Source organism: Bubalus kerabau, chromosome 5 (genome assembly GCF_029407905.1).
Source record: "Bubalus kerabau isolate K-KA32 ecotype Philippines breed swamp buffalo chromosome 5, PCC_UOA_SB_1v2, whole genome shotgun sequence".
NCBI classification, from domain to species: domain Eukaryota; kingdom Metazoa; phylum Chordata; class Mammalia; order Artiodactyla; family Bovidae; genus Bubalus; species Bubalus kerabau.
The window spans coordinates 5,867,624-5,881,187 of record NC_073628.1 but is presented as its reverse complement, the minus strand read 5'-3'; the positions used below and the strand labels follow the sequence as shown (position 1 = coordinate 5,881,187).

General features: G+C 54.6%; 1 protein-coding gene across 1 annotated transcript; it reads left to right on the top strand.

Annotated features, from left to right (window-relative positions):
* The first annotated feature begins 2,031 nt into the window (after positions 1–2,031).
* Positions 2,032–13,484, top strand: ANKRD13D (ankyrin repeat domain 13D). Its single transcript, XM_055580678.1, has 15 exons — positions 2,032–2,286; positions 2,828–2,963; positions 3,082–3,206; positions 4,134–4,179; positions 4,268–4,411; positions 4,648–4,837; positions 10,113–10,179; positions 10,546–10,627; positions 10,850–10,911; positions 11,020–11,150; positions 11,965–12,122; positions 12,228–12,344; positions 12,434–12,597; positions 12,677–12,765; positions 13,115–13,484. The coding sequence occupies exons 1-15, from the start codon at positions 2,197–2,199 to the stop codon at positions 13,326–13,328; spliced, it is 1,815 nt and encodes a 604-aa protein (XP_055436653.1). The 5' UTR covers positions 2,032–2,196; the 3' UTR covers positions 13,329–13,484.
* The last annotated feature ends 80 nt before the right edge of the window (positions 13,485–13,564 follow it).

The following is a 13,564-nucleotide window of genomic DNA, read 5'->3' as shown; positions in this document are numbered from 1 at the left end:
GTGGTCCTAGAGGTGGCACCAGGGTGACATTGGAACAGATAGGCTTTCAGCTGGGAGAATCCTGATTTGGGAGTCAGGAGGAGTCCTGGAAAAGGTTTGAGAAGACAACGACATTAGGAGTCAAGGACCGGTAGGGAGTTGTGTTCAAGGCTGCAGAAATCAGGACAGGCTGGGCCTGAGACAGTCCAGTTAGATTTGGGGTGAAGAGGGCTTGGGGATGGGGTAGCACTTTTTAAGGAAGGTGGAGGCTAGAAAGAGCTGCAACAGTGGTGGCCGGTAGGGCCTGATTATATTTTACTTTTTTTATTAAAAAATTTTTTTAACACCAAAACCATTTGTATTGGGGTATAGCCAATTAACAATGTTGTGGTAGCTTCAGGTGAGCAGCAAAGGGCCTCAGCCATACATACACATGTATGTATCCATGCTCACCCAAACCCTCCCCCATCCAGGCTCGCACATTACACTGAGCAGACTTACAGATGCTATGCAATAAGTCTTTGTCAGTTATCTATTTTCAATATAGCAGGATGTACATGACCTTCCCAAAGTCCCTAAGTATCCCTTCCCCCCAGCAACCATAAGTTTGGCTTCTAAATCTGTGAGTCTCTTTCTGTTCTGTAAGTTCATTTGTGTCATTTCTTTTTAGATTCCATATATAAAGGGTGTCGTATGATATTTCTTCTCTGACTTAACTTCGCTCAGTATGACACTCTCTTAGGTCCACCCACGTTGCTGCAAATGGCATTATTTCATTCTTTTTAATTGCTGAGTAATATTCCACTATATATCTGTACCACATCTTCTTTATTCATTCCATGTCTGGTAGGGCCTGATTTTAGAGTTCTAGACATTGAGAGGCCTCTGCTGTCGTAGGGCCAAGGACATTATAATGACTTGATGGCACCACAGTGCAGGGTAGCTAAGTCATCCCAGATAGCACAGGAATCACTTGGCCACAATGAGAGAGAGCAAGGTGAGAACGTTAACTAGGGCCTCCCAGCCCACAGACAGACCTCAAACATCTAGGTCAAATGGCACGACCTTTTTATAAACAGAGAGATGGAAACCTGAGGGTCAGCCTTGGCCAAACCCAGCCGCTGCCTCACCAAGTCTGGGGCCAAAACCCAGGCTAAGGCTAGGGTAATATACCAGAGCTCAGCAAGGCCTGCACCCTGGTTCCGGTGCGGGCGGAGGGGGCTGGCTCTGATTTCGAAACTCTCCTTCCTCTCCTGACACTGGCAGCAAAGTGCAGCCTCTGCAAAAGGGATGCATGCGGCGGCTGAAAACAGCCACCTCGCAGTGAAGGGCCCTCCGGAAGGTCTAGAGCTAGCCAGGCCGGCTCCCCACCCCTCCCCATACTCCCATTCCTGTCTCCCGTGCGCCCCACCCCCATCCCCCGGGGCAGAGTCCAGCCCAGGAAGGGGGCTTCAAGCAAAGCTGGTCAGCATTTAGGGGCATCTCAGAAGTGATGGGGTTGTGGTAAGCCAGCAGCTCGCATCCCACCCGCACAGTCAGGCACGTTCGGGTATCCGCGGGGCCTGGCGTAGGAAGATCCGGGTGCATGGTCAAGTTGGGGAGCTGCCAGGGTAACGCTGGTGACCCAACACCCGCGGGACCGCGGCCCGCAGAGCACGCAGGCGCGCACGCGCGCGCGCACGTCCGCTCGCCGGGCCGCCGAGCTCCTGGCCTCGCTTCTTCCCCTTCCGGACCCGCGAGGACGGGTCTACGCCGTGCCTGGATCGCCCCCTGCAGGGCGCGGGCTGAGCTGCAGCCTGGCCCCGCCCCCCCGGAACGCCCTCCGCAGACCCTTCCCGGCCGAGACCCGGGACTGAGACCCGGGGCCCGGCTTCTGCCCTGGCGCCCGTGGTCGGCAGCGCTGCTTGGCGGCGCCCCTCGCCCGTCCCCGGCGCGCGCCAGCTCCGCCGAGGTTTCGATGGCTGCGAAGCAAGGCGGGCACCAAGCCCGACGCCCCGCCCCGCCCCGGCGCCGCCCCGCCCGCCGGGCCCCCCCCTCCCAGCCGCCCGCGCCGCCGCCGCCGCCGCCACTGCCGCCGGGGGCGCGGGGGCTGCGGTGGGCGCAGCTCCGGCGCGGCGCGGACTGGAGGCGAGGGGCCTGCGCCAGGTCCCCAAGCCGAGGGGGTACCGGGCCGCGCCCGCCCGCCCGCCCTCCCGGGATGCGGCGCTGAGGCCCAGCATGGCAGGCCCGGGTCCCACCTTCCCGCTGCATCGGCTCGTCTGGGCGAACCGGCACCGCGAACTGGAGGCCGCGCTGCACAGCCGCCAGGTTAGGAGGTCCACCGGGTCCCGGGGTGGTCCTCCTGTCCCCGCACCCCCAAATCTGTGCTCTCCATCCCGGAGGCTGCCGGCCCGGCCTTCTCTCCCCGGAGGTCCAGAAGTCCAGGTCACCTGCCCCTCGAGCTTGGGCTCCTGGCCTCGGGGCTCCCAGCGCTGGGCCTGGGCCTGCCGATCTCCCCACTTCGCACTGCGTCCAGCCTCCGAACTCGCGCTGCACCACCCCTGAGCCCAGGCTGAGAAAAGCAGCTTGGTCCTGGTCCCCAGGCCAGTCCTGACTCTTGACGTCAGCGGCTACATCTCTACCTGACCAGACGCCCCCCTCCACCGGGCCCCCAGCTCTGACCCTGGCAGAGGGCAGGAGAGGTGGGCAAGCCCTTCCCACCTGCCCCCCTCTCTTCCCTTGCCAGGACACTCAGGCCACTGGTGCCATTTCCACCGCCTGTCTGCAGTGACTCCCGCCCCTGTTCATCCCCGCGGCCTCCTTGCCCTGGCCTCTCCTTACTTGCCCTGCTGTGTCCCATCTCCCCCAGCATGACATTGAACAGGAAGACCCCCGGGGGCGCACCCCGCTGGAGCTGGCCGTGTCCCTAGGGAACCTGGAGTCCGTGAGAGTCCTCCTTCGACACAATGCCAACGTTGGCAAAGAGAGCTGTCAGGGCTGGGCAGGTACTGCAGAGGCAAAGAGGGGCTTCCTTGAGACCGGCAGCAGGGGGTGGTGTGGGGGTGTGAGCGGCCCAGCCTGGGGCCGTCTAGGGAATGCCCCTCAGGCGCCCGGTGCCCCCAGTCCTGCAGGAGGCCGTCAGCACTGGGGACCCTGAGATGGTGCAGCTGGTGCTCCAGTATCGGGACTACCAGAGGGCCATGCAGAGGCTTGCCGGCATTCCGGAACTGCTCAACAAACTCCGCCAGGTGCAGCAGGGCGCGGGGGTGTGGCCCATGCGGGGAGCGTGGGGTGCCATGGAGGGGGCCATGACAGACTCTGCGGGGTCACCCCGCCAGGCCCGGCCGTGGAAGGACACCCAGCCTGTGCCGCAAGCTTTCCTGACGCTGTCAGTGGGGTCCCTCCCTCTGGACCCCAGCCCAGGGTCAGGCAGGAAAGAGGGGCATCCCGGCCCCCGTGGCTGAGAGTGGGCCCTTGGGGAGGAAAGCCTTTGCCAACGTAGAAGGTCCTCTATGATGTGTCCTCTCAATGTGTCTCTGTGGTCCAACTCACCCCCTACCCCAGCCAAACCCTGCCGAGGAAAGGGTGGGCCTATATAGGTCTGTGAGTCCTCAGGCTATAACCATTTTCAGGCCAAGGGGCCAGGCTCAACCCCACCACTAGCCTGCTTATGTGCCAGAAATCTCAACAGAGCTTTAGGTGGTGGGTCTCCTGGTTCACGCACATTTCCTGGAAGGAGGATTTCATCCAACTTAGCGGATGTGGCCTGGACCCCTGTCCCTGCTTCTCAAAGCACACGGTGGGCGGGGGGAGGGGTGCCCCACTGAGAGAGTTCACTGCCTTGTGCCCTCCACCCCAGGGGTTAGGCCCAGAGGGAGTCACTGTGTCCCCTTTTCAGATGAAGACTTTGGGACCCAGAGGGGACAGAGGCCCTCAGGCCCCCCAGCAGGCAAATGGTGGGCTTGAGCCTGGCCCTCAGGCCTGCAGATGCTGATAGCCTAAGGACCTGTTTAGGCCGCAGATGGCCCACCCTTTGCTGGGCAGGGTTTGGCTGGGGTGGGGGGTGAGCTGGACCACAGAGACACATCGAGACCCTCCAAGGGGCTGGGCGCCCTGCAGGGGCTGGCCCTGCTGCAGGCAGGGAGGGCCCTGACCGGCGCTCTGGTCTCTCTCAGGCCCCCGACTTCTACGTGGAGATGAAGTGGGAGTTCACCAGCTGGGGTGAGTGGGGGCCTACCTCTTGGCTCCCAGGGGGCCTGGGGTGGGGCCTGGGGGAAAGAGCGCCAGTGACCTCTGTGACCCCCCACAGTGCCCCTGGTGTCCAAGATGTGCCCGAGTGACGTGTACCGTGTGTGGAAGCGGGGTGAGAGCCTGCGGGTGGACACCAGCCTCCTGGGCTTTGAGCACATGACTTGGCAGCGTGGTCGGAGGAGCTTCATCTTCAAGGGCCAGGGTGAGCTTGGGGGGTGGGGGGGGGTCCCCGCCAGTCTGCAGCAGACCAGGGTCCCAGGCCTTCCTGTGAGGACAGGGCCATCCTTTGTCTGATGGAGGTGGGGTGAGGGGACCCGGAGCCTGAGGCCACAGCCAGCAGCAGCGGGCGACTGAGGGGTCCCGGGGGGGGGGGCCCCTTGGCCGCCGTCTGGACCTCACGCTGATCGGTCACCTTCACACCCTCGTGCTGGTGCGCAGAGGCCGGAGCCTTGGTGATGGAGGTTGACCACGACCGGCAGGTGGTGCACACGGAGACGCTGGGGCTCGCGCTGCACGAGCCCGAAGCGCTGCTGGCCGCCATGCGGCCTAGCGAGGAGCACGTGGCCGGTCGCCTCACCTCTCCCATCGTCTCCACCCACCTGGACACTCGCAACGTGGCCTTCGAGAGGTCAGTTGGGGCCTGGCCACGCCGCGGGTAGGGATCTGGTTCAGGCCTCTGGGAGGCTGAGCCACCAGCAGAGGCCTCTTGGATGGGGCATGGGGGGTCACTGCAGGCCCAGTGACTCCTGGACCACCTACCGGTCTGGGACCTGTGACACCTTCAAGCCCCTGCACGCCTGTCTGTACTGGCAGCTGTCTCCCAGGGAGGAGGCTAGGTCAGGGTGTCCCCAGTTTCCTGACTTCTGACCTCACATGCTTTCCCATGAGACAAGGATTGAGGCTGTGGTCCAGGGCAGCTGTCTGTACCAGAGCTGGCTTCTCAGGGGTGCAGGTGTGTCTAGGCCGGGGTCCTTTGTGAGTAGGCAAGGAGCCTGTCACAACGACACATACCCCAGTTCCAAAGCAGACTTCAGAAACACTTGAAGAAAAGAAAAAAAAAACCAGCTTTCTTGTGATAATAATTTTATATACCATACAGTTTACCTGTTTTAAGTGTACAATTCATTGGTCTTTGGTATATTCACAGGTATGTAACCAGCAGCACCATCCAACTTTAGAACATTTTTGTCACCTCAAAAAAGAAACCATGACCCCTTTCATCGACTCCCATCCCCTCATCCCTGCCCCCAGCTAATCTACTTTCTGTCTCCATGAATTTCCCTGTTCTGGATCTTCATATGAATAGAATAATACAATATGTGCAGTCTTTTGTCACTGGCCTCTTTGGCTTAGCATAATGGTTTCAAGATTCATCCAAGCTGTAGCATATAATGACTTCATTCCTTTTCATGGCCAGATCCATTGTATGAATACCCCAGATTTTGTTTACTCATTTGTCCATTGACGGTCCTAAGGATTATTTCCACCTTTTGACTGTTGACTATTAGACTATGAATAGTGCTGCCCTGAACGTGAGTGTACAAGTTTTTGTGTGGACGTATGTTTTCATTTCTTGGGTATTTACCTAGGAGTGGAATTGCTAGGTCATGTGCTAATTAAACACAGATGTCTAATTGAAGAGCTGCCAGACTATTCACTGAAGGGGCCGTGGCACTTTACATTCCCATCAGCAGGATATGAGGCTTTCAGTTTCTCCACATTCTCACCATCACTTACCACTCATTTATTTCTTTGTTTGGGGGTTATCACCATCCTGGCAGGTATGAAGTGGTATTCGTTGTGGTTCTGATTTACATTTCCTTAATGACTAATGATACTGAGCAACTTTCATGTGCTCATTGGCCATTTGTGTATCTTCTTTGGAGAAGTGTCTATTCAGATCCTTTGCCCATCTTACAAATCAGGTTATCTTTTTAATATTGAGTTACAAGAGTTCTTCAGGTATTCTGGATATAAATCCCTTATCAAGTACATGATTTGCAAACATTTTCTCCTGTTCTGTGGGTTGTATTTTCATTTTCTTGATGGTGTCCTTTGAAGCACAAAAGTTTTTGATTTTCCCGAAGTCCAGTTTATCTATTTTCCCTTTTGTTGCTTGTGCTTTTAGTTTTATATCTAACAATACTTTGTTGTCAAATCCGAAGTCATGAAGATGTTCCCTTATGTTTTGTTCTGAAAGTTTTCTGGTTTTAGCTCTCGCACTTAGCTCTTTGATATGTTTTGAATTAATATTTGTATATGGTGAGAGGTGGGGGTTCAGCGTCATTCTTTTGTATGTGACTATCCACTTCTCCCAGCACTATTTGTTCAAAAGACTATTAATTCCCATTAAATGGTCTTGGCACCCTTGTGGAAAAATCAGTTGACCAGAGACAAATGGGTTTGTTTCTTTATTTGCAATTCTATTCCACTGATCTGTATGACTCTCTTTATGCCAGTACTACACTATCTTATTAATCACACATTGCTTTGTAATAAGTTTTTGAAATCAGAACATATGAGTCTTCCGACTTTGTTCTTCTTTCTCAGGATTATTTTAAGTATTCTGGGTGGGTCCCTTGCAATTTCATATGGATTGCAGATTCAGTTTGTTTCTACAAAGAAGTCAGGTGGGATAGTGTTTGTGTTGAATCTGTAAAGCAGTTTGAAGAATAGTGCCATTTTAATAATGTTAAGACTTCTGCCATGAACATAGGTTATTTTCCCATTTTAGATCTTTAATTTTTTTTCAGTGATGTTTTGTAGTTTTCAGAGTGTTTTGCACTTAGAGTAAATAAATTTATTCTAATTTATTCTTTTTGATGCTACTATAGATTATTTTCTTAATTACATTTTCAGTTGGTCATTGCAAATCTATAAAAACATAATGGAGTTTTGTATACTGATCTTACATCCTGCAACCTTGTCAGACTCATTTTTTTAGTTCTAAAGGGTTTTTAGTGGATTCCTCATGATTTTTTGTATGTAAGATCATGTCATCTGTTAATAGTTTTACTACTTCCTTTCCAAACCAAATCCCTTTTATTTCTTTTTCTTGTCTAATTGCGTTGTCTGAACTACCAGTAGAATGTTGAATGGGAGTGGCAAGAGCAGACATCTTTATCTTGTTTCTGAGCTTAGGGGGAAAGGTCAGTCTTTCATCATCTAGTATGAGGTTAGTTGTAGGCTTCCCTTTATCAGATGGAGGAAGTTCCCTTCTGTTGCTAGTTTGTGGAGTGTTTTTATCATGAAAGGGTTTGCTATGCTATGCTATGCTAAGTCACTTCAGTCGTTTCCGACTCTGTGCAACCCCATAGACGGCAGCCCACCAGGCTCCCCCGTCCCTGGGATTCTCCAGGCAAGAACACTGGAGTGGGCTGCCATTTCCTTCTCCAATGTATGAAAGTGAAAAGTGAAAGTGAAGTTGCTCAGTCGTGTCCGACTCTTAGCGACCCCATGGATTGCAGCCTAACAGGCTCCTCTGTCCATGGGATTTTCCAAGCAAGAGGTACTGGAGTGGGGTGCCATTGCCTTCTCCGATGAAAGGGTTTGAGTTTTGTCAAATGCTTTTTCTGTGTCTATTGATATGACCGTATGACTTTTATTTTCATTCTATTAATATGTGTTGTTGTTCAGTCACTCAGTTGTGTCCCACTCTTTGTGACTCCATGTATTGGAACACACCAGGCTTTCCTGTCCCTCACTATCTCCAGAGTTTGCTCAAACTCATGTCCATTGAGTCGGTGATGCCATCCAACCATCTCATCCTCTGTTGCCCTCTTCTCCTCCTCCCTCAATCTGATGTTGAACCAATCCTGTATCTCTGGGATAAATTTAGCTTTGTCATGGTGTATAATTCTTTTCATATATTGCTAGATTTGATTGGCTAGTATTTTGTGTCCATATTCATAAGAGACAATGTTTTATAGTTTTTTTGTACCATCTTTGTCTGGCTTTAGTATCTGGGTAATGCCTCAGAATGAGTTAGGCAGTGTTACCTCCTAGTCTATTTTTTTAAGAGTTTGTGAATAATTGGTGTTAATTCTTCTTTAAAAGTGTAGTGGGATTCTTTGGTGAAACTGTCTGGGCTGGGCTTTACTCTGGGTAGTTTTGTGTTTATTTTTATTTTTACTACTTCAATCCCTTTCCTCATTACCAATCTATTAGATTGTCTATTTCTTGAGTTAGTATTGGTAGTTTAGGTCTCTCTGAAAGTGAAAGTGAAGTCACTCAGTCGTGTCCGACCCTTTGGGACCCCTTGGGCTGTAGACTGCCAGGCTCCTCCGTCCATGGGATTTTTCCAGGCAAGAATACTGGAGAGGTTTGCCATTTCCTTCTCCAGGGGATCTTCCTGACCCAGGAATCGAATCTAGGTTTCCCACGCTGCAGGCAGACTCTTTACCATCTGAGCCACCAGGAAAGCTCCAGGTGTCTTTAGGATTTGTTCATTTTATCTAAACTATCTAATTTGTTGGGGTACAATTTTTAACATGTTGTTTTATTTATAACCCTTTTTATTTCTGTAATGTCAGTGGTAATGCCCTCTCTCTCATTTCTGATTCTGGTATTTTGAGTCTTCTCTCTTTTCCTGTCAATTCCATTGATCTTTTCAGAGAACCAGCTTTTGATTGAATCAGTTTTCTCTATTGTTTTCCTATCCTTCATTAATTTTCACTCTGATATTTATTGTTTCCTTCCTTCTGCTTGCTGTGGGTCTTAGTTTGCTATTTCCCCAGTGTCTTACTATGGAAGATTAGGTTACAGCTATACATCTCCCTGCGAGCATTGCTTTAGTTGTGTCCCACAAGTTTTGATATGTTGTATATTCATTTCCATTCATCTCAAAGTATTTTCTGATTTTACTTTTGATTTATCGTTTGATCCATTGGTTATTTAGGAGTGAGCTACTTTCCACATATTCATGAGTTCCCAATTTTTTTTTCTGTTTTTAATTCTAATTTCATTCAGTCGTGACTGGAAAACATCAGTCTGCCGGTTCAGTCGCTCAGTTGTGTCCGACTCTTTGCGTCCCCATGGACTGCAGCACGCCAGGCTTCCCTGTCCATCACCAGCTCCTGGAGTCGGAGAACATACTTTGTATAATTGCTTTCCTTTCAGCTTTGTTGAGGTTTCTTTTACGGCCAAGCATATAGTCTGTTCTGAAGGATGTGTATTCTGTTGCTGTTGGGTGAAGTGTTCCAAGGACATCTATCAAGTCTAGTTTATAGCGCGTTCAAGTCTTCTGCTTCCTTGTTGATCTGTCTACTCGTTCTTTCCCTTTTTGAAGGTGGGGTTATAAAGTCCTCAACTATTATTGAGTCAGACATATTTTTATTTTTAAATTTTTATTGTGGAAAATTTAAAGCACATAGACTAGTATAATGTATTCATCACTCAAACTTTAACATGTATCAACATTATGCTTTTTTTTTTTTTTTTGGCTGTGCTGTGTGGCACGCGAGATCTTAGTTCCTTGACCAGGGGTCGAACCCATGCCCCCTGCAGTGGAAGCACTGGTCCTAACCACCGGACCACCAGGGAATTCCCAACATTTTGCCAATCTTGTTGAATCTACTCTTGCACACTTTTTTCCTTTTTTTCTTTTGCTTTATTTTAAAGCATATCCCAGATGCCTTATCAACAGTACATGCATCTGTACGTGACTATAACGGATAAGGATGTTTTTAAACTGAGCTCCAACACTGTTAGCAAAAGTGAACAATTCCGCAGTACTTCCTCGCTCTCAGTCCTCTGTTCATTTGTCTGAGCTGTTCAGGCAGCCTCCAGGGTTCTTGTGTGTTTCACGGCGGGAAGGCTAACTGGAGGGGGTCTTTGGAAGGGACGACTTTGGCCAGAGTTGCGGGGATGTGAGTCCTCATGAGCTCCTGTTTGGTCTGTTTCAGGAACAAATGTGGTATCTGGGGCTGGCGGTCTGAGAAGATGGAAACCGTTAGCGGCTACGAGGCCAAGGCAGGAGAGCCTAGTGGTGGGGGCTGGGGTAGGAGACAAGGCCCAGGAACTCTGCCCCTTCTCCGCATCCACCCCATGTGGAGGGAGAGACTGAGCAGTCCATGGGCTCTGGAAGCCCCGTGTGTCCCCTGCTGAGCCCACAGGGATCACCCACAGCACAGACCCCCACCCGGATCGCCAAGATGAAGCGAGGAGCGTTTCCCCTCATTAGTGACTCCCTGGGGTTCAAACCCCACCGCCTCCACTGCGGGGAGCGAGATCTCACCTGTCCCTGGAGACAGGAGGCCTTGGGTCCTGTGCTAGTGAGGCTAAATGTGGGGAACAGGCTCCGAGCCCCCAGCTCCCCGTGTCCCCCCTGCTCCCCAGGTGTACAGTGCCACCAACGTGGAGCTGGTGACACGCACACGCACGGAGCACCTCTCTGATCAGGACAAGGCGAGGATCAAAGGTAAACCGAGGTGCGCCTGCCTGCTGCCCAGTCACACCGTATGAGGGGGATCACCCTTGTGTGGGGTCAGGGCCAGAGAGTCTGGGCCAAGCTGGGAGGTGTCCCCAGTCCCATCTACTCTGCCTCCCACTACCCAGGAGGCTCCCAGGGTGGAAGGTGGGTGTGGGCAGTCTGGGGGCAGTGGCCCCAGGTCCCCTGATGGGCTCCACCCCTTCTCCTTAGGGGGGAAGACTCCATTCCAGTCCTTCCTTGGCATGGCCCAGCAGCACTCCTCCCACAATGGGGTGAGCCAGGGCTGGGGGGCAGGTGCTGGGGGCCGGCTGGCAGGGGCCACTGGGCAGGGCCAGGCCAGCACCTCCACAGTGCTAAGCCTAGTCCTGGGGCCCACGCAGGCTCCTGTGCAGCAGGCAGCCAGCCCCACAAACCCCACAGCCATTTCCCCCGATGAATACTTTGACCCCAACTTCAGCCTGGAGTCGAGGAACATCGGCCGCCCCATTGAGATGTCCAGCAAAGTACAGAGGTGAGGTTTGGGGGCTGGTTGCAGGCTTCCCTGTGTGCCCCCAAGCCCTTGTAGATTCCCCTCACCCACGGGGCTCCCTGGAGTGGGGGGACCCTTCACCCAGCCAGCTGCCTTCTAGACTATTTCCTGGGGGCAGGGGCCTGGCTTTGGCTACCATGGTCCTCAGCACCCAGCTTGGGGCTTTGCTTAGAGGCCTGGTCACTCTTCCTGGTGAATGAATGGATGGCTTTCTATTCAATTGAATGAGCACCTGCTGGGTGCCAGTTTGTGGCAAAGGGGAAAGGCCCGAGGCTCTCACACCTCCTGGCTTTGGGGCCAGAGGAATCATCTTCCCCTCTGAAAGTTTAGATCCCCCTTGGTAAAATGAGAACAGTCACATTTGACCATCCACTCACAAGGTGCTGGGAGGCCCTGATGAGGTGTGAGTTCTAGAACTTCCCATGGGCCCTGCACTCTACCTGGAGCTTCACATGGGCTCCCTCAGCCAGGGGCTGGGATGTGACCCTAGTGGTACAGTCCTAAACTGTGTGTGTGTGTGGGCGGGGAGGGGGGATGTTGGACCCGAGAGGAAGCACGTGCGAGGTACTGGCTGTGGGCTGAGGAGGAGGAGGGGCCAGGCTGAGTCTGGGGCCTGGGGACAGCCTGGGCTGTAGGGCCAGAAGGACATAAGCTCCCAGGGTAAGGAGGCAGGGGCCGCTGAGCAGAGAGGGCCCCCCAGGCCAGGCAGAGAGCATGCATAGAGGCAGAGTAGGTGGGCCTCAGCAGAGGGGCCACCAGAGGTTCCTTGACCCACATCCTGCGGCTGGCCGGGCAGGTTCAAGGCGACGCTGTGGCTGAGCGAGGAGCACCCGCTGTCCCTGGGGGACCAGGTGACACCCATCATCGACCTGATGGCCATCAGCAACGCTCACTTTGCCAAGCTGCGTGACTTCATCACCCTGCGCCTTCCGCCCGGCTTCCCGGTCAAGATTGGTGAGGGTGGGCGGGGCAGCAGGAGGGTCCCAGGCAGCACCGCCCCCGCCCCGCCCGCCCCGGGGAGTGGCGGCAGGGCTGGCTCAGGCTGCCATCTCCTCACAGAGATCCCCCTCTTCCACGTGCTCAACGCCCGCATCACCTTCAGCAACCTGTGTGGCTGCGATGAGCCCCTGAGCTCAGTGTGGGTGCCGGCACCCGGCTCTGCTGTCGCAACTTCAGGTACCGCTGCGGGCGGCGTGGGGCCATGAGGTTCGCCCGCCTCTGTGTGCCGTGGAGGGGGCTGAGCACGACCCCTCTGCTGCGCCCAGGGAGCCCCTTCCCCTGTGAGGTGGACCCCGCCGTGTTCGAGGTGCCCGAGGGGTACAGCGTCCTGGGTGCAGAGCGCAGCGAGCCCCTGCGTGACGAGGATGATGACCTGCTGCAGTTTGCCATCCAGCAGAGCCTGCTGGAGGCGGGCACAGAGGCAGAGCAGGTGTGCTGCCGGCCGGGCCCGGGCCCTGGGCGTGGGCCTGGGTGGCAGAGGTGACAGCTCAGGGTTCTGGCTGCTGCAGGTGACTGTCTGGGAAGCCCTGACCAACACCCGGCCTGGTGTCCACCATGCCCAGGCCACGGCCTACGAGGAGCAGCTTCAGCTGGAGCGGTGAGCTTGATGGGACCTAGCAGGGCCAGGTCTCAGCCCTGCCCTGGCTCAGGGTCCTGCCAGCCCTGGGGGCTCTTGGCTGGTGGGGAGTAGGGTGTGGGGAGGTGCTGGCCCCAGGACCCCACACCCTCTTTGAGACCATGCTCCATCTTCAGGGCTTCCCACCAGGGAGGGTGGCAGGCATGAAGCCTGGGGAGACAGGACCCTGCCATGTCTCTTCTCTCCAGTCTTCCCATCCCAGCCTCCCTGCCCTTATCTGCGCCCTCCACAGCCGTGGCCCAGCCCTCGGTCCCCTCCCCAGCTTTAGTGCTCACGGGTCTGCTCTCCCCTCTCATGCCTGGCCTGGAAGGGCCCTCCAGGAAAGCCTGCGGATGTCCACAGAGCCCGGGGGTCCGGGCTCCCCGCACAGGACGCCCCCAACCCCGGCCCCCCCCAGCTTTGAGGAGCAGCTTCGCCTGGCCCTGGAGCTGTCTTCTCGGGAGCAGGAGGAGCGGGAGCGCCGGGGGCAGCAGGAGGAGGAAGACCTACAGCGGATCCTGCAGCTCTCGCTCACCGAGCACTGAGCCCCCGCCCTCGGGAGGGCGTCTGGGCTGCTCCCCCACCCACTTTTGTAATTTATTTATTTATAAACACTCAGCTGCTGGGCTCAGGGGCCTGGAGCCCTAGAAGAGGGGAGCTGGCCTTGAGACCGAGATGGAAATAAAGAGACCCTTAGCAGCAGGCTTGCTCTGCTCAGTGTGGGGTTGGGGTGAGGGGGCCTGGTGGGGGGTACCAAGGCGAGACACTGTGGGTAATGGCC

Excerpts from the sequence above, each read along its gene's own strand:
- ANKRD13D (XM_055580678.1), top strand. The coding sequence starts at position 2,197 with ATGGCAGGCCCGGGTCCCACCTTCCCGCTGCATCGGCTCGTCTGGGCG. Across the intron at positions 4,838-10,112 it reads CGCAACGTGGCCTTCGAGAG|GAACAAATGTGGTATCTGGG; the intron begins GTCAGTTGGGGC and ends GGTCTGTTTCAG. Across the intron at positions 12,598-12,676 it reads CGGGCACAGAGGCAGAGCAG|GTGACTGTCTGGGAAGCCCT; the intron begins GTGTGCTGCCGG and ends TGGCTGCTGCAG.